The 24915-nt window shown below is 45.8% G+C and overlaps 1 protein-coding gene across 1 annotated transcript in view; it reads left to right on the forward strand.

The window, feature by feature from the left end:
* Positions 1 to 24915, forward strand: part of PYGB (glycogen phosphorylase B) — a 153262-nt gene that overhangs the window by 92341 nt on the left and 36006 nt on the right. The window contains exons 8-16 of the mRNA XM_075339420.1: positions 1541 to 1684; positions 3140 to 3232; positions 6040 to 6186; positions 7638 to 7801; positions 13596 to 13710; positions 14166 to 14267; positions 17268 to 17415; positions 21041 to 21099; positions 22360 to 22501. Coding sequence (XP_075195535.1) covers positions 1541 to 1684; positions 3140 to 3232; positions 6040 to 6186; positions 7638 to 7801; positions 13596 to 13710; positions 14166 to 14267; positions 17268 to 17415; positions 21041 to 21099; positions 22360 to 22501 — 1114 coding nt within the window. The remainder of the gene's footprint in view (positions 1 to 1540; positions 1685 to 3139; positions 3233 to 6039; positions 6187 to 7637; positions 7802 to 13595; positions 13711 to 14165; positions 14268 to 17267; positions 17416 to 21040; positions 21100 to 22359; positions 22502 to 24915) is intronic.

Below are 24915 nucleotides of genomic sequence, written 5' to 3' on the forward strand. Positions count from 1 at the left end.
TAGTAAAGATAAAAAAAAAAAAAAACACACAGAAAAATATTTTTATTAGAAATAAAACACAACACAATTAGTGACTCCATCTTTATTGAAATAAAGAACCCCACTCCGCAGTAATCTTGGGTCAAGGGTCCCACGCCGTCCAATCCGGATCCAATATCATCTGATCGGTTTGCTGGAAGGCAAAAGCGATCAGATGATGTGTCAGGTTCAAGGCCTGAATCACATGACACATCAGCTGATTGTATAAGAGCCGGTTATACAATCAGCTGATGCATCAGTGCTAAAAACCCCCCAAAAACTACACACTTCCGTGCAGCGTCGGACTGGCTACCGGAGGAAACTCCAGTAATGCCAGGCCTGGATTCAGGTACCTGCATTGCACTCCGGAGCTCTCACCTGAGCTCCAGACTGCAGCCTGGATTATACCGCGAGCGCCGAGTGACTGATTCCCCAGCACTTGCGGTTCAGTTCATGACAGCTGCAGACATCCGGGACTAATCTCCGATGCTCTCACCTGAAGTCCGGAGATCACCCCGGCCTGTCTGCAGCTGTCATTAACTGACTGCAAGCGCCGGGGAATCAATCACTCGGCGCTCGCTGTACAGTCTAGGGCTGATGCATCAGTGAAAAAAAAAAAAAAAAACTACACACATCCGTGAAGACTCCTGTCCGACCGCTGCAGGTGCTGCCGGTAATCAGCTGATGAAGTCTCCCGACGGCATCAGCTGATAGCCGGCCCGGCGGTAAAATCCGGCGTTACCGCGAGACTTACGATAAGCTGATGCGTCAGGTCACCACATCAGGTGATCACCGCCACGTCTTGCAGCTATCGTACGTGCCTGGGAGCCGGCACACAGCCGGAGCGGGGGTGGCGGTACCGGCAGAGGAGCTGGGAGCGGACATGTACCGGGAGTCTGCAGACAGGTGAGTATGAGATTTTTCTACTGTTCACTTTTGATTTAGCAGCCGCTTCCACCTACTGCACAGGAGCGGACATGGCACCGGGCGGGAGGTGGAGGCAGCGGGCGGGAAATGGAAGTAGCGCTGGCGGTACCGGGAGGATTCACGCTTCTGTGTTTACTGACAGAAGGAATCCTCTTCCTGTACATGACACTTTACTACCCACCCCTTGCGTTTATGGCTGCGTTTTTAGTCATAAAAACGCACTATAGCGCAGCTATATTTGCAATTTGTGGTTTTCATTGCGTTTTTGAACATCTCATTGAACTCAATGGGTGAAAAACGCAAAAATAATTGACATGCTGCGTTTTTGTGGTGCCCACAAAAACGCAGCTAAAAAAAACGCTGTGTGCAGACAGCAACAATGAAAACTCATAGACTTTGCTGGGGAAGCAAATTCATGCAGTTTTCTGAGGAAAAATATGCAAAAACGTTGCGAAAAACGCACTGTGTGAACTTACCCTAAAGGTGTTTTGTAAATTTTTTTTTTTTTTTTTTTTTATCTCTGGGACCTCTTTTTGGTGAATTCTCAGTTTAATGTGTCTGAAATAAGAGACTAATCTGTGCCGCCCTTCTTCAGTTCTTTGAAGGTAAGGAGTTGCGCCTGAAGCAGGAGTACTTTGTGGTGGCCGCTACCCTGCAGGATATCATTAGGCGCTTCAAGTCTTCCAAGTTTGGATGTCGGGACCCAGTGAGAACCTGCTTTGATACTTTCCCTGATAAGGTAAATGACGACTACATGTATAAACTGATTGTTCAGTAAGTTGGTATATATCACTAGTGTACGATGTATATCTGGCCTGTAATTACTTATGGATGTCCCCACTAAGGCTAAGTTCACATTTCCGCTAAAATGTATCAGTCACAATCCGCTGCTCTTGTAAACAACGGAATCCGTTTAGCGGATTCCGTTGCTCCCATAGACTTGTATGAGCAGCGGATTGTGACTGATGATGCTGCGTTGCACCCTCCGCCCGATAGATCAGTCGTGGAACGACTGACCGCCGGGCGGGAGGAACACAGCATGTAACTTTTTTGAGCAGCGCAATCCGTCGGATTTCGCTGCGCATGCTCTCTGGCTCCCTGCACACGTCACCAGCTTTGGTTGGTTACCCGATATTTACCCTGGCTACGGTGCAAGGAGCCAGCGCTAAGCGGTGTAGGCCCGTAACCAAGGTAAATATCGGGTAACCAAGGTAAACATCGGGTGCTTTGCTACCCGATATTTAGTCTGGTTACGTGTGCAGGGAGGCCAACACACTTCCCCGCTCGGCCCCGCCCCCTCCCGCACTCCGCACATGTGTGTACACACACACACACACACACACTCTCACACATACACTCACCTGTCCCCAGCCATGCAGACCGCAGCACTGCCACTGACATCCTCAGCGCCTGGCCCCGCCCCCCGCTCGGCTCCGCCCCCTCCCGCATTCAGCATGTGTATACACACACACTCACACACTCTCACACACTCACACACACACTCACCTGTCCTGCAGTCCCTGCGGCACTGACGTCCTCAGTGCCACGTCCCCGCTTGGCTCCTCCCCCCCCCGAACTCCGCCCCCCGCACACAACGGAATCCGACAAAGAATTCTGTTCTTTGTCATCCGTTGTACAGCGTTGAACAGCGCATCAGTCACATGCGTCAAGCGACGCATGTGACTGATACAAAACAACGGAAATGTGAACTTAGCCTTACACTGTGGGTTTAATATACCTATGACTTATCTATATACAGTTTGGGACTATCAGCTCTTGTCCATGTCAGTATATACTTCATTATCATTTTTAATCCTTTTTATTCCTATTTCTGTTATACCTTTTCCTGTTTACTATATGTCTCATTTTTTTCTTTGCTATTCCATATGTTGCATTTATATTTTATGCATTCTTAGTACATTTGTCATTTTATTAAACATGGGGATCTTTGGCTTAGGTATTTGGTTTACATAATATACAGTAGAAAGAGAATAACAATAAACGGAGAAGAAAAGTAGAATATAAAAATCTGAATCTGTGAGCTGAAGTGTTTCCATAGTGTATAAATGGTAATAATTATCCTATGTACAGATCAGTCCAGTATTGTACCAGTGATATTCTAACGGGTGGTGTAGAAACAATATATTTCTAGGTTTCAGAGCTGAGCCGGTCTGACCTCACTTTTGTTCCGCAGGTCGCTATACAGCTGAATGACACCCACCCTGCACTCGCCATTCCTGAGCTCATGAGGATCCTGGTAGACGTGGAGGAGATGGAGTGGGATCGGGTGAGGCAACACATCTCATTACTGCAGACTCCTACCATAAATATAACTTATTTAAAGACTAGTCCACATGCTGTCTTAGGCCTCTTTCACACATTCGTGAAAAATCACGCACGTTTTTCACGGACGTGTCAGAGGTGCGTTTTGCCCTCCGTGAGCCGTGTTTATGGCACACGTGTGTTCTCCGTGTGTTATCCATGATAACACACGGAGAACGGGAACTTTCTGTTCACCTGTCCCTGGCGTCGCTGTCCGTGGTGCTGATTTTCGGTCTCCGGTCCTGCCGACTCCCCGCTGCTGCTGCTGCTTCCGGCTGCAGTGAAGTGAATATTCAATGAGCATAATGAGCGGCGGTCGGAAGCAAGTGACAGCAGCGGCAGAGACAGGAGGGCTGGAGAAGGTGAGTAAAGTGTTTTTTTTTTCTCTCAAACACGTGTGTTTTCTCCGGCGCGTGTCACACAGAACACCTCCATGTGGTCCGTTTGCGTTCCGTGTGACACCCATGATGCCGGAGAAAAACGGACATGTTGACGTGTGGAGCACACGGACACACTTATGCTCCACACGGTCCATGGCAGAACACGCACGTGAGGTCAGACCCATTGATTTTAATGGGTCTACGTGTGCCCGTGTCTCCGCTACGTGAGGAAAAGGACCAAACATGTACCGGAGACAAGGACGTGTGAAGGAGGCCTTAAATGCTTCTATTCTTGGTTAAAAATAATTTGTGTAATTTGGTTTTATTAAAAATGTGTACACTGTTTGCCTTCTATAGCCTCGGTGTTACACTGGCTGTTACTGGCTGCAGAATGAGTTAACTGCGATTCAGTCAGTGAGTTCATTCTGATGGTCTTATGGAGAGTTTGTAACTGTTTTGAGTCTTTTTTGGACTCTTAGCTGGTTTATGACCACAGACCACATCAAAGTTGAATGTGTAGGGAAACCTGTAAAAGCAAAACGGTGCAAACATTTTAACACAACCAAATTTGCAATGAATACAACCCCTATTTAAAGGGTAGTTGGCCCGAATAACTTAAAAATTACAGATGACATTTCAGAAACCCTGGCACACAAATTCATCTACTAACTAACCCTACTGTAGCCAGGCCTGATAAATTCCTTTCAATTTTTAATGCAGATACCACTAGAGGGAGCATAGAACACGCAGCTCCTATTTATACATACGGGATTAAAAAATATATGCAGAGCATTCTTAAGCGCCCCCTAGTGGCAGTCACAGGCAGCATGTACTAATTATTTACCTCTGCCTGCGTAGAGGATTTTCTGCTCTTTGAAAGAAAATTAGAACCTACACGACTATGAAAAGCAATGTTGGACCTAATAATTTTATGGTTAAAAGGGACAGCATTCACTTTTCAGAGTTATTTCTACAAATGAATAATTGTGCAGTAACATATAATTATGATTATTATACATCTCCTTATGGACCTGTCAACTTTCTGACTTTTTTACACCCAAGTTGGCCATAAACACCTGAAAAAAAAAAGATATACCTTATTTTTCGGATTATAAAATGCACTTTTCCTCCCAAAAAACTTTGGGAGGAAAATGAGGGGTGCGTCTTAAAATCTGAATATAGCTTACCGGGAGGTGGAGAATTGGCGTGGGGGCTGTACGGTCGGCTGTCTGTGCGGGTGGCTGGCTACCTCTCCGTGCGGGCGGATCTCTGTGCAGGCGGGCGAGCGACTGTCTCTCTGTGCGGCCAGCTGTCTGTGTGGGCGGCTAGCCACCTGTCTGCCTCTGTGAGTGCGGCTGACTGGCTGCCTGTCTGTGCGGGCGGCCGGCTGGCTGCCTCTCTGTGCGTACGGCCGGCTGGCTGCCTCTTTGTGCGGGCGGCTGTGCGGTTGGCTGTCTGTGCAGGCTTTGGTGGCTGTGTGAAGCAGGGCGGTACAGTGGGTGTTCTAGATGCTCCGGCTTCAAATGATGGCGCCCGGAAAAAACAATTAGAAGTGCACAGCCATAGTTTATACGGTAAATTTATCAGGAATAGGGGGGTGCACCTGTCAAGCAACACCAACTATATCAATCACAAGAAAAGCGCTTGACCACAAGGCACTCACTCCAGAATTAGTATAATATAATACGATTTTTATTTGTGTATCAAAAAGTTTAAAAACACACATACAAACTACAACACAGTGCAGACATATTAAAAAAACACCAAAGACAATAGTAATGAGACCCAATCCAAAATAAATCCTCTGATTTATGATGGCGACTGGAGTCGGCAGGTGCGCAGATGGAGGTATCAGCTCAAGATCTTATCCTTGAGCTGAGCCCTCAATCTGCACACGCGCCACTCCTGCCGTCATTTCCTTGAAGCCCGCACCGCCGACAGAACATCTGGAACACCGCCGCACCGGCCTGTTCCACATTACTAGCACAGCCAGCCCGACCGCTGCCAGCGCAGACCCTAACCCTGCCAGCACAGAACCCACCTCTGACAGCACAGACCCCACCAGCACCGCCCCTGCCTCCTGTGACTCCTCTCTACCACCGCTGCCGCAACACCAGACAACACCAGAGTATAAGACGGACCCCATTTTTTACCTCTTTTATCTCTAAATTTGGGGTGCGTCTTATAATTCGGTGCGTCTTATAAAACAAAAAAAATATGGTAAGTCTATAGTTGATTTTATTTTTTTTTATAAAAATAATAGAGCATGTTAATCTCTTCAATATTTTAAGCAATAAAAAAAGAAAATTCCTTATTAATGTTGACTGTTGGTTGCACCCGGTGTACTCTCCTCTGGTGTATTTACCGTGATGATGTGTGTTCCTTCCTCCAGGCCTGGGACGTAACAAAGAGGACTTGTGCATATACCAACCACACCGTGCTGCCCGAGGCTCTGGAGCGTTGGCCGGTGCACTTGTTTGAGAAGCTGCTGCCCCGCCACCTGGAGATCATCTATGCAATCAATCAGAAGCACCTAGATGTAAGGGCTGCGGACTTGTCTGTGGGTCACATATCACTAGTTCGGCCTATTCTGTCATAAATTGATTAAGGCTAAGTTCACACTTCAGTTGTTTTGCATCAGTCACAATCCGTAGCCTTGAGGAATTACGGTATCCTGCAAAATATTTTGCAGGAATCCTGTTTTCCCCCATAGGCTTCTATTAGTGACGGATTGTGACTGATGATGCTGCGTTGCATCCGCTGCGTCGCGGTCAGTTGTTTTTTAACTAACCGCCGGGCGGGAGCAACGCAGCATGTAACGTTTTTTGAGCAGCGCGATCCGTAGGATTTTGCTACGCACGCGCTCTCTGGCTCCCCGCCCCCGTAACCAGGATAAACATCGGGTAACCAAGCAATGCGCTTTGGTTAGTTACTTGATATTTACATTGGTTACAGGTGCACGGAGCCCGCGCTAAGCTGGTATCCAAGATAAATATCGGGTAACCAAGCAAAAAGTGCTTTGCTTTTAGTTACCCGATATTTACCCTGGATACACTGTGCAAGGAGGCCGACACTTCACCTCTCGGCTCCGCCCCTCCCGCACTCCGCCTGTACACACGCATGTAGACACACACACACACACACACACACACACACACACACACACACACTCTCACACTCACACACTCACTCACTCACCTGTCCCCAGCCATGCAGACTGCGGCACTGACGTCCTCAGCTCCGCCCCCGAACTCCGCCCCCCGAGCTCCGCCCCCCAAACTCCGCCCCCAGCACACAACGGAGTCCGACAAAGAAATTCTTTTCTTTGTCACCGTTGTCATCCGTTGTACAACGCATCAGTCACATGCGTCAAGCAACGCATGTGACTGATGCAAAACAACTGAAGTGTGAACTTAGCCTAATTCACCCTGGGATACATAATAGAATGAACAATTGAGAATATTACTTCACGGTTAGGATCATTATTAGGGATGATCGAATACCTCAAATATGTGGCTTTGCGAATATTTGCCGAATAGGTAGCTGCTATTCGACTATTTGCGAATATTCGATGCGCAATGTAAGTCTATGGGAAACCCGAATAAGAACTATTCAGAACTATTCGAGCTTCCCATAGATTTACATTGCGCATTGAATATTCGCATAGCGGCGACCTATTCGTCGGATATTTGCGAAGCCGAATATTTGAGGTATTCAATCATCCCTAATCCTTATATGATGCACAAGACATTGATGTCTCTAATAGTTGGGTTTAGGATCAACTCCAGAATAAGACTGGAAATATCATTTGTGATAAAATTGAAAACCACAGGCAAATGGCAGAAAATTTTCAGGATGGGCCGATCTTAAGCTCTGCACTGCTGGAACACAGGACCTTGCGTTACCTTGAATTTAGTAATGACCATTATTCATGGCTGTACTATACCAGGGATGTCTTAAGAAAAAATGTTTCTTCTTATCCATTTACAGGAAGTGCTGGCCTTGTATCCTGGGGATATGGAACGTCTGCGTAGGATGTCCATTATCGAAGAAGGCGACTGTAAGAGGATAAACATGGCTCATTTGTGTGTGATCGGATCTCATGCTGTCAATGGAGTGGCCAGGATCCACTCTGAAATCGTAAAGAACTCGGTGTAAGTACTCGGCACACTCGCTCCATTAGAAAAGGTTTCTGTAGACGTCGGCTGTCCTAGTTCCAAATTTGGTGGTTTTGTTTTTTAGGTTTTTATTGCTAACACTTCTTGACATGTAATGTTTAAAAGTCTAAAGCAATGGTTCGGCTGATCGTTCTGCTGATAGCTTTCGCAAGATCCTCCCATACACAGGAGCGCTCCTGTCCGGTGTTCTCTATGAGAGACATTTCCAACTCAACAAAAAATTGTCAGCCCGAAATCTGAAAAGCCATATCTTCCCCATAGATGACGGTGGGATCAGCCTATGTTACCCTAATGTGTATGGGGGCGATATACCTGTTATAGCTATTAGTTGAATGTCTGTTCATGTGACGGCTATCTCCCAATTCCTTTTTACAAATAATTAATATGTTTTCAATGCTGGTGAAATAGGCAGAACCGTATCTTCATGAAGTAAAACAATCTAGTGTATATAATCCAACCTATTTTCTATTTTCCAACATCATCTGTCTGTGAGGACTCAGACGTCCCAATACACATTAGAGGGTCAGATGGTCCTGCCAAAATTCACAGGCTTTAAACGAGAATCATACTTTTTTTTTAAATTAAATGTTTTTATTAAAGTTTTTTCAAGTTATAACCAAATGAACATTGGAGGCTACCCAGCCTCTGTGAGAATCATACTTTTAACAAACTTTATATAAATCAATAGTACATGTGATTAGAAGAAACTTTGTAATGTATCTTATCAAAGAAATATCCATTTTTCTCCACTTATCAGCCACTTCTTCCCCTCCTGCCCCCCTCCCCAGTCCAATCCATCTTGCTTAAGAGAAGATGGACTGCCAGTACAGTGAGGAGTTATGGTACACCTCTTAAGGCCCTGTCACACACAGAGATAAATCTTTGGCAGATCTGTGGTTGCAGTGAAATTGTGGACAATCAGTGCCAGGTTTGTGGCTGTGTACAAATGGAACAATATGTCCATGATTTCACTGCAACCACAGATCTGCCAAAGATTTATCTCTGTGTGTGACAGGGCCTTTATACACTATGGAGAGGAGTGAGAAAACCAGCAGAGGGAGACACTGAAAGATTGTACTGTGTTGTATAAGAAGTTTTTTTTCTCTCACCCCCAAAACAGGATTCACATCTACACTGCTCAGTACAGCTATATAATTTCCTCCATGTTGCTGCTTCTCTCAATAGATAGAATGGAGCAGGAATCCTTCTTTGTGTGCTGTGCTTTATATGGGAACTAGTCGCCTCACAACAGCTCAGTGGATTGCAAATTAAGGGGATACAGATGGGAAAACTTGTGAAAATGCAGGATACAAATCATATAATGGCCACATGTAGTATTGTCTTTATGTAAACTCTGGACACCTTATTTTGAAACATTACTTGAAAATACAGTTACCCTTTAAGGCCTCTTTCACACATCAGTTTTTTGACATCAGTCACAATCCATTTTCTCGACGGATCAACGGATCCGTTGCAGATTGTGGCAAAACTGATGCGACGGATCCGACTAGCTGGGGGCTAAATAATAATTGGAGCATGCTCAGTTAAAAAAACGAAATCCATTGCCGGATTTCGTCATTTGATGGATGACGACGAATTCTGCACCCATAGGCTTCCATTCTACCAATTGATGGATGGCGACGGATCCGTTTTTTCAATGTACACAAAAAAAGGTTATTACGGATATTTTCTCCAACGGACAAACATTTTTCGACGGATCTGACGACGGATAAAATGTGAGGCCATCCGTTGCAATCCGTCGCTAATACAAGTGATGAGGAAAAAACGGATCCAGCGGCATCAGTCGTTGGATCCTTTTTTTTTTGAAAATTTGACGGATTGTGACTGATGGCAAAAAACTGATGTGTGAAAGGGGCCTAAGTGTCATTTTCCAACATACACCTCCAGTGGGCACTTACAATGTATTGAAGTGGGTGGGCATTAGAATGGCATACTTTGCCATATGTTTTTTTTATTGAAGGCCTCTGTATAAATTAGCAATTGAACTGTCACTATGTTAAAACTCACAGTCACCGACAGCTGACCAGCTCTGGAAGAGACACAAGGTCCAATTACAGCTGTCCCCGCTCTCTGATCGATGTGATTGGTCAGATCCCAGCACGTGATCGGCGGGAGGTGCTGAAATATGAGCGCTTCCCCACACGATCACCGCAGGAGCTTGGCTTAGCTGACAACCGAGCTCCTGCAAAAGCAAAAACTTCCTAACCAAAAAAATATGTTTCAAAAACTGTTGCTGATAAAAAGTAGACATGTGAGAAATGTTATTTTTGTGTGACATAACTCTGGTTTAAGCCCATAAAATTTCAAAGTTTGAAAATTGTAACATTTTCAAATTTTTTTTGCCAAATGTTCAATATTTTCATAAGTAAACCCAAATTATATCAACCAAAATTTACCACTGATATGAAGTACGTATCCTGAAATAACAGTCTCAGAATCACTGGGATATGTTGAATCGTTCCAGAGTTATAACCTCGTACAGTGACGTTGGATACAATTGAGAAATGAGGTTCACTCTTTAGTGTACAAAGTGGCTCGGTTCTTAAGGGGTTAACGCAGAGTAACGAATTACAAAATAATAACATTTATCACAAAGGTGCGCTACTTGTTGTTCTCTAGTGAATGAACCATGTATTTGAATGATAAACATTTCCTGCATGATATATCTATGCTCAGAGATGTGTAAATTGAGTAAAGGCTACTTTACATTCTGCGACATCGCTAGCGATCTCATTAGCGATGTGAAATTCTAGATCGCAAGTGCGACCTGTCGAGATCGCACATGCGTAAAATGACCTATGTACGATCTCGAAAGATCGCACTTGCGCTCTAGAATTTCACATCGCTAATGAGATCGCTAGCGATGTCGCAGCATGTAAAGTAGCCTTTAGTCTTTTAATAAAATTTGCTTTTCCAACCTAAGTTAAAGGGAACCTGTCAGGTCCAATAGCACCCAGAGCCACAAGCAGTTCTGGGTGCATATTGCTAATCTAATCCCTGCCTAAGGGGTACTTTGCACGCTGCGACATCGCAGGCCGATGCTGCGATGCCGAGCGCGATAGTACCCGCCCCCGTCGCAGCAGCGATATCCTTGTGATAGCTGGCGTAGCGAACATTATCGCTACGGCAGCTTCACATGGACTCACCTGTCCTGCGACCGTCGCTCTGGCTGGCGACCCGCCTCCTTGTTAAGGGGGCGGGTCGTGCGGCGTCATAGCGACGTCACACGCCAGGCGGCCAATCGGAGCGGAGGGGCGGAGATGAGTGGGATGTAAACATCCCGCCCATCTCCTTCCATCCGCATATTCTACGGAAGCCGCAGTGACGCCGGTAGGAGATGTTCCTCGCTCCTGCGGCTTCACACACAGCGATGTGTGCTGCCGCAGGAGCGAGGAACAACATCGGACTATCGCGTCAGCGTAATTATGGATTACGCTGACGCTGCAGCGATGATACGATTACGACGCTTTTGCGCTCGTTAATCGTATCATCGAGCCTTTACACACTACGATGTCGCATGCGATGCCGGAAGTGCGTCACTTTTAATTTGACCCCACCGACATCGCACCTGCGATGTCGTAGTGTGCAAAGTACCTCTAACTGTCCCTGTATACACTAGCATAGATAAACAGATCTTTAGAAAAGGTATTTCTAAAGATTCTTTATGATATACTAATGAGGCCAGGGACTAGTTGCAAGGCTTATAACCCCAACTAGTTTGCTCTCTTAGCATGTTAGTACGCCCACAGGGGAGTGCTAACATGCTATTCAATGCCCGGCGTCTTCAGCAGTGACGCGCGTACCTATGTCCATTGTCACCACATCAGATGCCAGGTTTGGCTCAGTGCGCATGATAAGAAGTCCCAGCACTTCCGGTCTTGCGCACTAGACCTCTCTGAAGCCGGGACGCGTACACCCAGCTTCATACTGTGCATGTCCGGAAGTGCTGGGACTGCTGATTATGCGCACTGGCTTTATGCCAGCCCGGATACAGTATGCTGGATGTCCGTCTTCTAAATGAAGCTGTAATTTCTTGACCACAGTCCCCTGAGGATTAAGCTAAATTAAGAAATGCGTCGGGAGGTCTAAGAAAGTATCAGGTCAGATTGTTGCCAGCTAAAGGTCCAGTCACACTAAGCAACTTACCAGCGATCCCAACAACGATAGGGATCGCTGGTAAGTTGCTAGGAGGTTGCTGGTGAGATGTCACACTGCGACGCTCCAGCGATCCCACCAGCAACCTGACCTGGCAGGGATCGCTGGAGCGTGGCTACACAAGTTGCTGGTGAGCTCACCAGCAACCAGTGACAAGCCCCCAGTCTCCTAGTTACAGCACACATCGGGTTAATTAACCCGATGTGTGCTGCAGCTAAATGTGCACAGAGCAGGGAGCAGCGCACAATGCTTAGCGCTGGCTCCCTGCTCTCCTAGTTACAGCACACATCGGGTTAATTACCTGATGTGTGCTGCAGCTAAATGTGCACAGAGCAGGAGCCGGCACTGACAGTGAGAGAGGCGGAGGCTGGTAACAAAGGTAAATATCGGGTAACCAAGGACAGGGCTTCTTGGTTACCCGATGTTTACATTGGTTACCAGCCTCCACAGAAGCCGGCTCCTGCTGCCTGCACATTTAGTTGTTGCTGTCTCGCTGTCACACACAGCGATCTGTGCTTCACAGCGGGAGAGCAACAACTAAAAAATGGCCCAGGACATTCAGCAACAACCAAGGACCTCACAGCAGGGGCCAGGTTGTTGCTGGATGTCACACACAGCAACATCGCTAGCAACGTCACAAAAGTTGTTCGTTACCAGCGATGTTGCTAGCGATGTTGCTTAGTGTGACGGGGCCTTAAGGGGTATTGTGAGGCTGATTGGTGCCCCCCCCTGTTACTGGACAACTATTTTTGCTTCATTCTTTACAGTGAGACCTTTGTCATGGTTATTTATCGCTGTGGATTATAAATTGTACACACTATTTATGAGACAGTTTTACACTCTGGTCTCAATTATTGTTATTTCGGTGGGGTGACTCCTACCGAATGTACATTTTTGCTGTGGATCACTAACTGTATACATTATATATGGGACAGCTTTCTCTCTTGTCTCAACTAGTGTTATTTCGGTAGAGTTGTAACTGGGTAATGACAGGAGCCTAACATTAGCTCCAATCTTTCGTTGGTTTTACAACCATTTATGTTGTGTGGTATATAAGAATTTTAACTTGGATATTAAAAGTTACATTTTAATTGTGACCACAATTGTTTAGTACCTTTGCTTTGCTGGTTATTGACTATTTGGTAAGCAACGACACATCTTTACTTTTATGCGCACTGACCCTAAACCCGATATCTGAGGTAGTGACAACAGACATAGGTACATGCATCACCGCCGATGACGCTGGGCATTGAATAGCATGTTAACATTCCTCTGTGAACGTGCTAACATGCTAAGAGGGCGGACTAGTCGAGGGAAGTAACACCTTTGCGACTTATCCCTGCATCATTAGCATATCGTAAAGGATCTTTAGATATACTTTTTCTAAAGATCTCTTTATCTATGCTAGTGTATACAGGGATGGTTAGGCAGGGATTAGCAATATGCACCCAGGACTGCTCGTGGTTCTGGGTACATATTGCACTTGACAGGTTCCCTTTAATTTGGTAGCACATGTCATTGTGCCGCACATCGTACAGCTCGTTCATTGATGAAACAGCAGCTAATACATCCTGATCTGTTTTTTATATTTTAGCTTCAAGGATTTCTATGACATTGAGCCACATAAATTTCAGAACAAGACAAATGGCATCACTCCAAGGAGATGGCTAATGTTGTGCAACCCCGGCCTAGCAGACATCATTGCGGAGGTAACGTGTCACCCTAGAGCCCCCTAGTGGTGGCAGCAAGAGGACAATTGAAAACCAAACCAAATTCCCTAAAAACCCACGTGTATCTTATCTTTTTTCATTTTCAACACATTTATTTCATTTGAATTTGTAGCATGTTCTATTAACTAATGGGGTCTTATGGTTTTGTTTTGTGAAGCCTGACTGCTGGTGTTGGGCGGATCCAATTTTTGGGGGACTTTGCACCTCAAGAATATGACTAGTGAGTCTCTTTGTTTATGGAAATTACAGAGACACCAAGCAATGTGGGACGCCTGTTCTTGCAAGATGTGAAAACCCTTTTAATTAATTTTTTGTGTCTTAATTCTACATATAATGGCAACTTATTTGTGCCACACTTTAATTAAGGGTGGATTTCATTCTACCCTATGGGTGCAGAGCTAAAATGTTTTTTTTTTTCTTTTCTGCCTGTACAGAAAATTGGGGAAGATTTTGTGACCGACTTAAGTCAGCTGAGAAAATTGTTGGATTTCGTTGGTGACGAGAGTTTTGTTCATGATATAGCCAAAGTGAAGCAGGTACGTGGTGTAGGGTTGTGGGGTTTATTATTTATGCACACCTTTAAATCACAACATATAAGATATATTAGGACTCCAGGACCATGCATTACATTTACCATCCTGTATTGCCCAGTTCATAGCAGAGGTTTAGGCTATGTTCACAAAGGGCATCTTTTAAGGCTACTTTACACTCTGCAATATCGGTACCGATATCGCTAGCGTGGGTACCCGCCCCCATCTGTTGTGCGACACAGGCAAATCGCTGCCCGTGCCGCACAACATCGCCCAGACCCGTCACACTATACTTACCTGTCCGGCGACGTCGCTGTGACCGGCAAACCGCCTCCTTTCTAAGGGGGCGGTTCGTTCAGCGTCACAGCGACGTCACAGCTGCGTCACTGAACCGCCGCCCAATAGAAGCGGAGGGGCGGAGATGAGCGGGAGGTAACATCCCGCCCACCTCCTTCCTTCCGTATAGCAGCCGGGAGGCAGGTAAGGAGAGGGTCCTCGTTCCTGCGGTGTCACACGGAGCGATGTGTGCTGCCACAGGAACGAGGAACAACTTCGTTACTGCTGCAGTAACGATATTTGAGAATGGACCCCCATGTCACCGATGAGCGATTTGCACGTTTTTGCGACAATGCAAAATCGCTTATAGGTGTCACACACAACGGCATTGCTAATGCGGCGTTGTGCGTCACCAATTCCGTGACCCCAACGAGTTCGCATTAGCGATGTCGTAGTGTGTAAAGCCCCTTTAATTGTGTTTTTGGTGCATTTTTGAGGTCCCAGAGATGCACTTAAATGCATGCATTTCCTTCTTCCAGCAAAGTCTGAGATTTTGGTTTTGCTGTCTACACAGTGCGTCTTTTTTTGGCTGCGTTTTTGAAGGTGCAGCACGTCAATTCTTTTTGCGTTTTTTTTTTCCAGCGTTTTTGAGCCCTTCCAGTCAATAGATTTGACTTGAAAAACGCTTTGGGCAAAATACGGTAAAAACGCTGCATCTTTGTGGTTAAGAAAAGATGCAGTGTGTGAACATAGTCTTAAGCGGGCTTTACACACTACAGTATATCTAACGATGTGTCAATGGGGTCACGTCGTAAGTGACGCACATCCGGCATCGTTAGTGTTGTTGTAGCGATTGCGACTGAACGAAAAACCGTTGATCGCATACACGTGGTTCCATTTCTAAAAATTGATCGTCCGGTTGTTCAATGTTCCCGAGGCAGCACACATCGCTGTGTGTGACACCCCGGGAACGATGAACTCAGCTTACCTGCGTCCTGCGTCCCGCCGGCAATGCGGAAGGAAGGAGGTGGTTAGGATGTTTACGTCCCGCTCATCTCCGCCCCTCCGCTTCTATTGGCCGGCCACTGTGTGACGTCGCTGTGACGCCGAACGTCCCTCTCACTCCAGGAAGTGGATGTTCGCCGCCCACATCAAGGTCGTACGGAAGGGTAAGTACATGTGACGGGATTTAATCGTTTGTGTGACACGGGCAACAAATTGAACGTGCCGCACATACGATGGAGGCATGTGCGATCGCATACGAGATCGCATGTGTAATTGTAAGGTTTAAAGCAGCCTTTAGCCTCATATATGCTTCCTAGTCCAGCATGAAAGTAAGCTAAGTGAGTGCACTCATCTGTATTGTATATGTCCCACTCACTGTAAAGAGGAGCCATTTATATCAGTGTATTATGGTAAGGGAGTCAGGGACTGCAGTGAACCCTGGGGGCCATAAGTGACCACTAGGCCCCCAGTTGCCACAAGTCACCAACTACATACATGATATACTGTCCATTATTAGATAATTGAAACACATTTTATCCTTTTCTTTTACCTATTTTTTTTCCTGATATTACCTGAACCTGCTGCTCCATGGACACAATCATGAGTAGTAAACATTTTCTCATGTATTACATTCTGTAACGTTCAGCGCCTTTTTACAATATTATAATCATGGGCTATATTGCAAATTGTACAGAACGTTTCACTTTCAGCATCATGCTCTGCTCACCAAAAGCTTACTATGCTTCACCAAGAGGGGCTGTAGTTAACAACTTTAGGCCTCCTTCATGCGTCCGGGATTCTGGTACATATGACGTCTGTTTCCATAAGTACCGGAGACATGGACATACGCAGACCCATTAAAATCAATGGTGCACACAACAGTGTTTTTTCACGGATGTGTGTCTGTATGGAGCACACTCGTGTCTGTGTGTTCCGCACTGAGACAAGTTTGTCTTTCTCCGGCAGCACTGATGTCACACGGACCACACACTGATGTGATTCGTGTGACATCAGTGTCACACGTACCGGAGAAAACATGTGTCTTTGAAATAAAATGATTTTCTATACTCACCTGTCTTTAGCGCTGCTGTCTTTAGCGCTGCTGTCACTTGCTTCCAGGCCCGCTCATTGCATATTCACTGCACCACGGACCCGGAAGCAGCAGCGCCAGGGACAGGTGAGTAAAAAGTTCCTGCTCTCTGTGTGCTATCAGAGATGGCACACAGAGAACACACGTGTGCCAAAATCATGGCACACAGAGGGCCATATGCACCTTCAACACGGTCCGTGTAAAACGTGTTTTTTTTCACGGATGTATGAAGGGGGCCTAAGAGAAAGTTATTACACATAAACCCAGATAGTGGCACAATTTTTGGAGAAAAGCTGCCCCTGCTCATGGCAGGCTTACAATTAATTTTGTTACTTTAGGATAATCCAGATTTATTTAGAGGTTTGTGTTTTTTTCATATATCTAATGCAGTTTATGTCATTAGTTTGTTTTTTAAACTGATATAAAACACCATTGTTATTACATCTGTAATCGTCATTATAAAATCTCATCCCCAGTTAGTGGAAATTCAGAAGCCGGGCATGCTGTGAGGAGATGGCGTTCATCACATCGTCTAGATCTTTTTCTTATATTTTCACAGTCTATCATCTTCCTCTTTGGTATTCTTGTTCAGAGCTCGTCTCCACTAATGATTGTGGTGTTTTTCTAATTGCCAGGAAAATAAGCTTAAGTTTGCGGCCTACCTAGAAAATGAATACAAAGTGAAAATTAACCCGTCATCCTTGTTTGATGTCCAAGTCAAGAGAATCCATGAATACAAAAGACAGATACTGAATTGTTTACACATTATTACCCTGTACAACAGTAAGTACCCTTAGATTACTAGTGACTTAATGCCCTATAATTCTCAGGAGCGGCATCATGGTAATTTTACAATTAAAGTAAGAATATGTCCAAATGATGGGATGTGTTAAAACATGGTTTTAAACCTGTGTGCCTCTATGTGAAATTAGGTTTAGAGGGTGATGTTTTTGGAATTTGTGATGCCTGTCCAAATACAATTATGGCCTAAAACTCTTAGTACAGGAGTATAAATAAGGAACAAGGTAATATGAACTTTACAACATCAGGGGACACTCACAGGAGCGTATAATATTGGGCTGAGTGCTATCCATTGTTTTATCGGTTAGCACTCGGACCAGTGTTATTCTATGGGACAGTCACACCCATACAAGTCTATGGGTGCGTGTGAAACATCGCACTGCACTAGCATATCATCCGACCACAGTGCGATCTACGCAGGGACAGGCCGGGGAGGAGAGGAAGAAAGTGCTCCCTCCCTCTTCTCCGCTGCTGTGATCCGATTGCAAGATCACATCACAGTCGCATGATCCTCAGCTGATGTTCGCAGCAGAGGGTCATTATCATCTCACTTCCAATGCTCTTGCATCGGAAGCTATGCACAAGTGTAACTGACGCCTAACAAGTATAAAAGACACCTTAAATCATTGAAGGTGGCAGTAGCAATGTCTTGACACTTTTACAACACGGACATCAAATATGAGCTTCATTAAAGCTGCTAGATTTTACAATAGACAAATCTTAGTCGAAACATTATTTTCACCAAAAAGGGCTAATATTTTATGGGAGAGGAAACAAATCTGTTCTCCCATTATTAAAATGTCTAAAACTGCAAATAAATTATTTTTAGAGGCTGTATAATTTGTAAGCATTTTATTACATCTGAAATAAAATAGGAATCAACTTTGCAAATATTCTCGATTTTAAAAATATCCTAACATTTTTGGTATTCAGCTCTTATGAACACCGAAAAAGAAAACCTATGTGTAATATGCAGAAATAAATGTGTTAGGACTCTTTTTTTATATATATATATATATATATATATAAACGATAATTGTTAGTATGCGTGTTGTAAGATCATTGATCCATGTAAACATGTCAGATAGTCTCATGGCTTTTACAGGCCTAAGAAATATTATTTTTGTCAGCATATTGCTCTTTGTAAACAGTGAATATACAGCCAACAATTTTGCAAACTGTATGGAGAAAAAACATCAAGTTATTGATTGTTCATATTGTAAAAAGCCTTAAACTACTTTCCAAGAACCCATAGATTAAAGGTGTGAGGGGTCAACTACATCCGAAGCACCCATAGACTAAAGGTCTGGGCGTTCAACTACTTCCGGAGAACCCATAGACTAAAGGTCTGAGGGGTAAACTACATCCGGAGCACCCATAGATTAAAGGTCTGGATGGTTAACTACATGCCGAGCACCCATAGACTAAAAGTCTGAGGGGTCAACTACATCCGGCGCACCCATAGACTAAAGGTCTGGGTGGTCAACTACGTCTGGAGCACCCATAGACTAAAGGTATGGTCGACCTCCATTATACTCCTCAGTGAGGTTCTAAATTCTTGCTGTATAGTAGTGGAAAAAGAAAGAAATGAGCCAGAACACAGAACAGGGGAAAATAGCTGCTTCTTCAACACTGACCAACAATATACCGTATTTTTCGGACTATAAGACGCACCGGACTATAAGACGCACCCTGGTTTTAGAGGAGGAAAATAGGAAAATAAAATTTTAAGCAAAAAATGTGGTCATGACACACTGTCATGGGGCGAGGATCTGCTGCTGACACTGTTATGGGGGTAATGTCCCCAAATTCTCTACTAAGGTGCCGCATCCTGGTAATGATCCTCCCTGCCTGGTATATACAGTATATGTCCCTCATCCGCTATACACCGTAATCCTGCCATATGGCCGCATCCTGCTATATACTGGCATGTGGCCGCATTCTGCTATATAACCCATCATGGCATATGGCCCCATCCGGCTCATAATATGCCCCCATCCTGCTCATAATATGCCCCCATCCGGCTCATAATATGCCCCATCCGGCTCATAATATGCCCCCATCCGGCTCATAATATGCCCCCATCTGGCTCATCATATGCCCCCATCCGGCTCATCATATGCCCCCATCCGGCTCATCATATGCCCCCATCCTGCTCATAATATGCCCCCATCCGGCTCATAATATGCCCCCATCCGGCTCATAATATGCCCCCATCCTGCTCATAATATGCCCCAATCCGGCTCATAATATGCCCCCATCCGGCTCATAATATGCCCCCATCTGGCTCATAATATGCCCCCATCTGGCTCATAATATGCCCCCATCTGGCTCATAATATGCCCCCATCCGGCTCATAATATGCCCCCATCCGGCTCATAATATGCCCCCATCCTGGTGTATGGCCGCATCCTGTGGCACATAAAAAAAATAAACGTTCATACTCACCTCACTTTACCTCACTCCCTGCAGCATCGCTCGTCCTTCCGTCTGTGTCAGCGGCAGCGCCGCTGATTGGAGCCGTCCCCATTACCCTGCTGGATCGCGATCATCTCCTGTGTCTGTGCCAGTGTCCCGGCCGCTGCGTGTGGACACGTGCACACAGCGATGACGTCATCGCTGTGCGGCCGCTTGTCTCCACTCAGCTGCCGGCACAAACACAGGAGATGATCGCGATCCAGCAGGGTAATGGGGACGGCTCCAATCAGCGGCGCTGCCGCTGACACAGACGGAAGGACGAGCGATGCTGCAGGGAACAGTGAGTACTGTACACTCACTGATTCACTGCTCCCCGCGCTGATGATGACGCGCGGGGAGCAGTGAATACAGCCGCACATGATCACTCCAGGCCGTAGTTGCCAGGGGTGATCATGCGAGCCGGCTGTTTATCCCCCGCCCATCATCCCGCCCACCTGTCAGCTCCGGCTTCAGCGCTGAGGGATGATGGGCGGGGGATGGGCGTGCATATTAAATGAGCGGGTCCACGTGGTCACGGCAGGCTGCTACAGCCTGCTCGTGCCCCCGATGACCCGCTCCACCGCAGCACCCACATTCCCCGCAGCCACATTCAGACCATAAGACGCACCCCCCACTTTCCCCCAACATTTGGGGGGAAAAAAGTGCGTCTTATGGTCCGAAAAATACGGTAATAACTCACTTTGGGCTGAAATCTGCCTCTGTACATCATCCTTTACTTCCTTCGGTCTGATCCACCTACTTGCTAACTTTTCATATTTCAGGTTAGCAAACATAAAAGAGACTAGGGAAAGAATTAACCCATAACTGAAAACCCAACAAAATAAATTGTTGTAAAAGTACCTTAATCTAGAAATTATATATTTTTTTTTCTTTCATTGTATTTAGGTAACCTCCTTTAATATGTTAGGAAATCTGTTGGCTTTATATAGTCTGCAATTTCTTTCTTTGCGGTCAGAGTAAACCATGGGTCTCCCTTTAAAAGTCATCACATCTTTATAAAGAATGTAGCAAAAGATAGATTGTAAAAAAGAAAAGGAATCACCCAGCAAGGGAATTGTGTACTGTCACTTGATAGTGTGTAGACTTTTTATAATGTGCGGTTTTTCATAACACACTGATTATTTTCCAGGAATCAAGAAAGATCCGTCCAAAACCTTCGTGCCAAGGACAGTTATGATCGGAGGAAAGGTATAGTATAGTATAACTAGTCTATAAATCTGTTAATAAATAATCTGGTTTATAACGATTCTATTATTCCAAGTTTAGTCATTCATAGACATTTTAGACTATTTTTGAAAATCAGAGCAAAAATAGAGTTCAAAGTTGCTTGATGTGAAATACCCATTTTGTTTGCGTTCTCTGATTAGGAGTGAATTGGCCCTATGAACCCCGTTTTTTCTATTGTGACATATCCTAACTAAACCTCACTATGTAGAAACAAAGTGTTCAAGGCGACACACAATCCAAGGTGCACGTGTCTGAGGAAGGCATCCGCAATATAACTTGAACAAAGGACCGGACTCGAAATCTTCTGTAATTTATAAGAATTTATTCCATATAAGCATACAGGCGTAAATTTCGCGTTTCGACGTAATTAGCTGAATTAGCCGTAATTAGCGGAAACGCATAATTTACGCCTGTATGCTTATATGGAATACATTCCAGATGATTTGGAATGCTAATCCTCACTATGTGTCATGGAGTCCCTCACTTGGCTTGGTCCACAAGGTAGTGATAGGAACACTTCATATTTAAAACTTCAGCTGGTTTATTGAAACACACATAACCCGCACTTCGGGTACATAACACTTGCGGTTTTCAAGTCCGTTAGACTGGCGACACGCCGCTCAGGTTCGGATGCCACTTCTTCGCTGCAGTATCCGAGTGGAGGAATCTCAACCCCCCAGTCATTGACTCCAGTCAGATGAAGCAAACCCTTTCTTTCAGAGGGTTTCTTCCAGAGGTGTCATGACCTCTATGCATGGTCCTGGTCATCACACACAAATCCTTTACCTCAGATGACTCGATCCAGGGGCTTCACACAGCCTCCCCAAATTGACTCCTGTCAGTGTCCAGCACCTCTCTGAGCTTTTTCTGACAGACTGACCATGTGTCAAACAAACAGACATTTTATTAACATAAGACAGACCCATGGGCAGGGGTATGTGGATAGCCAGACCTGCTTGTCTCCCCAGCTATCCGTAAACCTGGCCCTTGAGCTCCTTAACAAAGCCTGTGGCACTACAAGTACCACCACCACATTTTAGGTTTACATCCCAGAAGAAAACCACCTTTGGGATACGGACCAGCCATATACAATGTAACCAGTCACCATCTCACTCTATATACAGCCATATTGATAAATTATCATTTACATTCATGATTATTAGAAACTCCTCTGTCTGGACGTTTTATATGTATGCTATTAAACTTCTCCATGATTTACAGGCAGCTCCTGGCTACCATATGGCGAAAATGATCATCAAATTAATTACATCTGTTGCAAACATTGTGAACAATGATCCAGTTGTGGGGGACAGACTGAAGGTTATATACCTGGAGAACTACAGAGTGTCTCTGGCAGAGAAGGGTAGGTTTTATATTGGCTCAAGAAATATTCTTAATTCTCCATTTACACCTTGGTTGGAGTTATGCATACAGAAGATTTACTGATGGATGCCAAATGCCAATGTACAGGGTGTCCCTGAAGTCTGGATACAGAGGTAAAAATATATATTTTCAAGAAATGACATTTATTAACAACATTTTATTCAATTGGAATATTAAATAACATCTTCTGTATGATTTCCATCATTTGTGATGAAAAAGTTGATGCTCTTTGCAAAAAGTCACATGAACCCTAATGTAATAAATCCGTATTGCCGTCAATTTTAGAAGTCAAGGGGGGATAAGGTCAGGTGAATGAGGAGACCACTCAACATCGCCACATCTTCCAATTCAGTTATGGAAATTGCCATTCAGCCAATCTCTTACCACTGGGGAAATGGGCACAGGCGCCATCCTGTTGAAAGTTTAGGTGAAGAACTTCTGGAATGGTTCCAAGTTGGAGCATTACCTGATCTGCAAGTGCTGCCTGGAATACAAACTATTGCCATTATATAAAGATAAAATATTTTTATTCGGTAGGCATTAAAAATAAACACAGAACAACATGTACACATAATTCCGTTTGGTAAAAGATCCACCAACACAAAATTATAATTTGCAGCAGGGGGTAAATAAGGCAGAGTGATGGGAAACACTAAGCAGCCCGAAATCTGGCAATGCCTAGCCACGGAAGTTGGCATCCTAAGGGTCTGTGCGCACTGGGAAATTTGCTTTTCTTAAGAAAAATCCGCACCCTCTGGCAGAATTCCGCACCCACGGCAAAAACCGCAGTAAAAACGCACCCGCAGTATGTTCGAGGGTTGGTCCCTGTTTTCTTTGTCGCTCCATTGGGAGACCCAGACAATTGGGTGTATAGCTTCTGCCTCCGGAGGCCACACAAAGTATTACACTTTAAAAAGTGTAACCCCTCCCCTCTGCCTATACACCCTCCCGTGCATCACGGGCCCATCAGTTTTATGCTTTGTGTTGAAGGAGGCACACATTCACGCAAGCTCCACATTTTAGTCAGCAGCAGCTGCTGACTTTATCGGATGGAAGAAAAGAGGGCCCCTAACAGGGCTCCCGGCATGCTCCCTTCTCACCCCACTTTTGTCGGCGGTGCTGTTAAGGTTGAGGTACCCATTGTGGGTACACAGGCTGGAGCCACATGCCGTTTTCCTTCCCCATCCCTTAGAGGCTCTGGGTGAAGTGGGATCCTAACCGGTCTCCAGGCACTGGGACCGGGCTCCCTCCGCAGCCCCTGGGGGAATCTGACGGACAGGAGACCGGGTATCATCAGGGACAGGCCCTGCTTCTCAGAGGTATTCTGTGTCCCCTTGGGGACGGCGCATAGAGCGCCTGTGTAACAGACGCTGCAGCGGCTGCTGTGTGTTTTGTGTCGTCGGGACTACCGCGCCGTCCGCGCCTGTTTGCCGGCCGGGTTACTAACTTTAGTCCCCGGCTTCTGCGGCCTAGTAACATATACTCCCGCCCCCGGGCCTGCCAGTCAGGGGTAAGGGCGGGACGCTAGACTGGACGTCAGCGGTGAGGGCTGGAGCATACTTAGGTATCCTCCTCCCCCCTCACTAAGCACCGTGGGGCACCAGATTCCCGCACTTTATGAGGCACGCCCACGGCTCCCTCCTCCTCTGAGAACGCCGGCAGCCATTGTTATAATCACTTCTGCCGGTGGAGAACTTCAGAACGAGCTCCACAGCTCTGGGAGGCCCAGGCAGGGAATCTGGTGGACACACAACCGCTTTGGGCGGTCGGTAAGCTGCACCGTTTACTAGGTGCTGGCCCCCCTGGGTGCCGAAGTGTATATATATATATCTATATATTGTATACATTTGCTCTGTTCGGCCGCATTATTTGCTTTTGGCTATATACCCTCACTGATTGCTCTTAGAGGAGACAACAGCATGTCGTCCGCAAAAAGCAAGGGTGCCAAGGCACAGGCTTATTTTGCAACCTGTACCTCTTGTGCGGCTATGTTACCTGCAGGTTCCACCTACCCTCATTGTGTGCAATGCTCGGCCCCCGTGGCACTCACTCAGCCGGAGCCTCAGGCACTGGTGGGACCCTCGGCCCAGGTAGAACCACCGGCTTCCACTGGCCAGGTGGCAGGGACAGAGTTTGCAGTGTTAGCTGAGAAACTTTCTGAGTCACTTTCACAATACATGGCTCAGTCTATGGACAGATGGTCTGCTAAGATACTAGAAGCTTTGCAGTCCAGACCGGTAACACAGGCCCCGGGCACTGTTGAATCATTGCCCCCAGGTCCCCCTCGGTCGGCGCAGCAAAGTGCTCATGGGGGGACTCCTAGGTCCCACGGTGAGGACTCCGACACGGACCGCAGTCCCAGACCGGCTAAGCGGGCTCGCTGGGTCCTCCCAT

This window comes from Anomaloglossus baeobatrachus, chromosome 3 (assembly GCF_048569485.1).
Source record: "Anomaloglossus baeobatrachus isolate aAnoBae1 chromosome 3, aAnoBae1.hap1, whole genome shotgun sequence".
NCBI lineage: Eukaryota > Metazoa > Chordata > Amphibia > Anura > Aromobatidae > Anomaloglossus > Anomaloglossus baeobatrachus.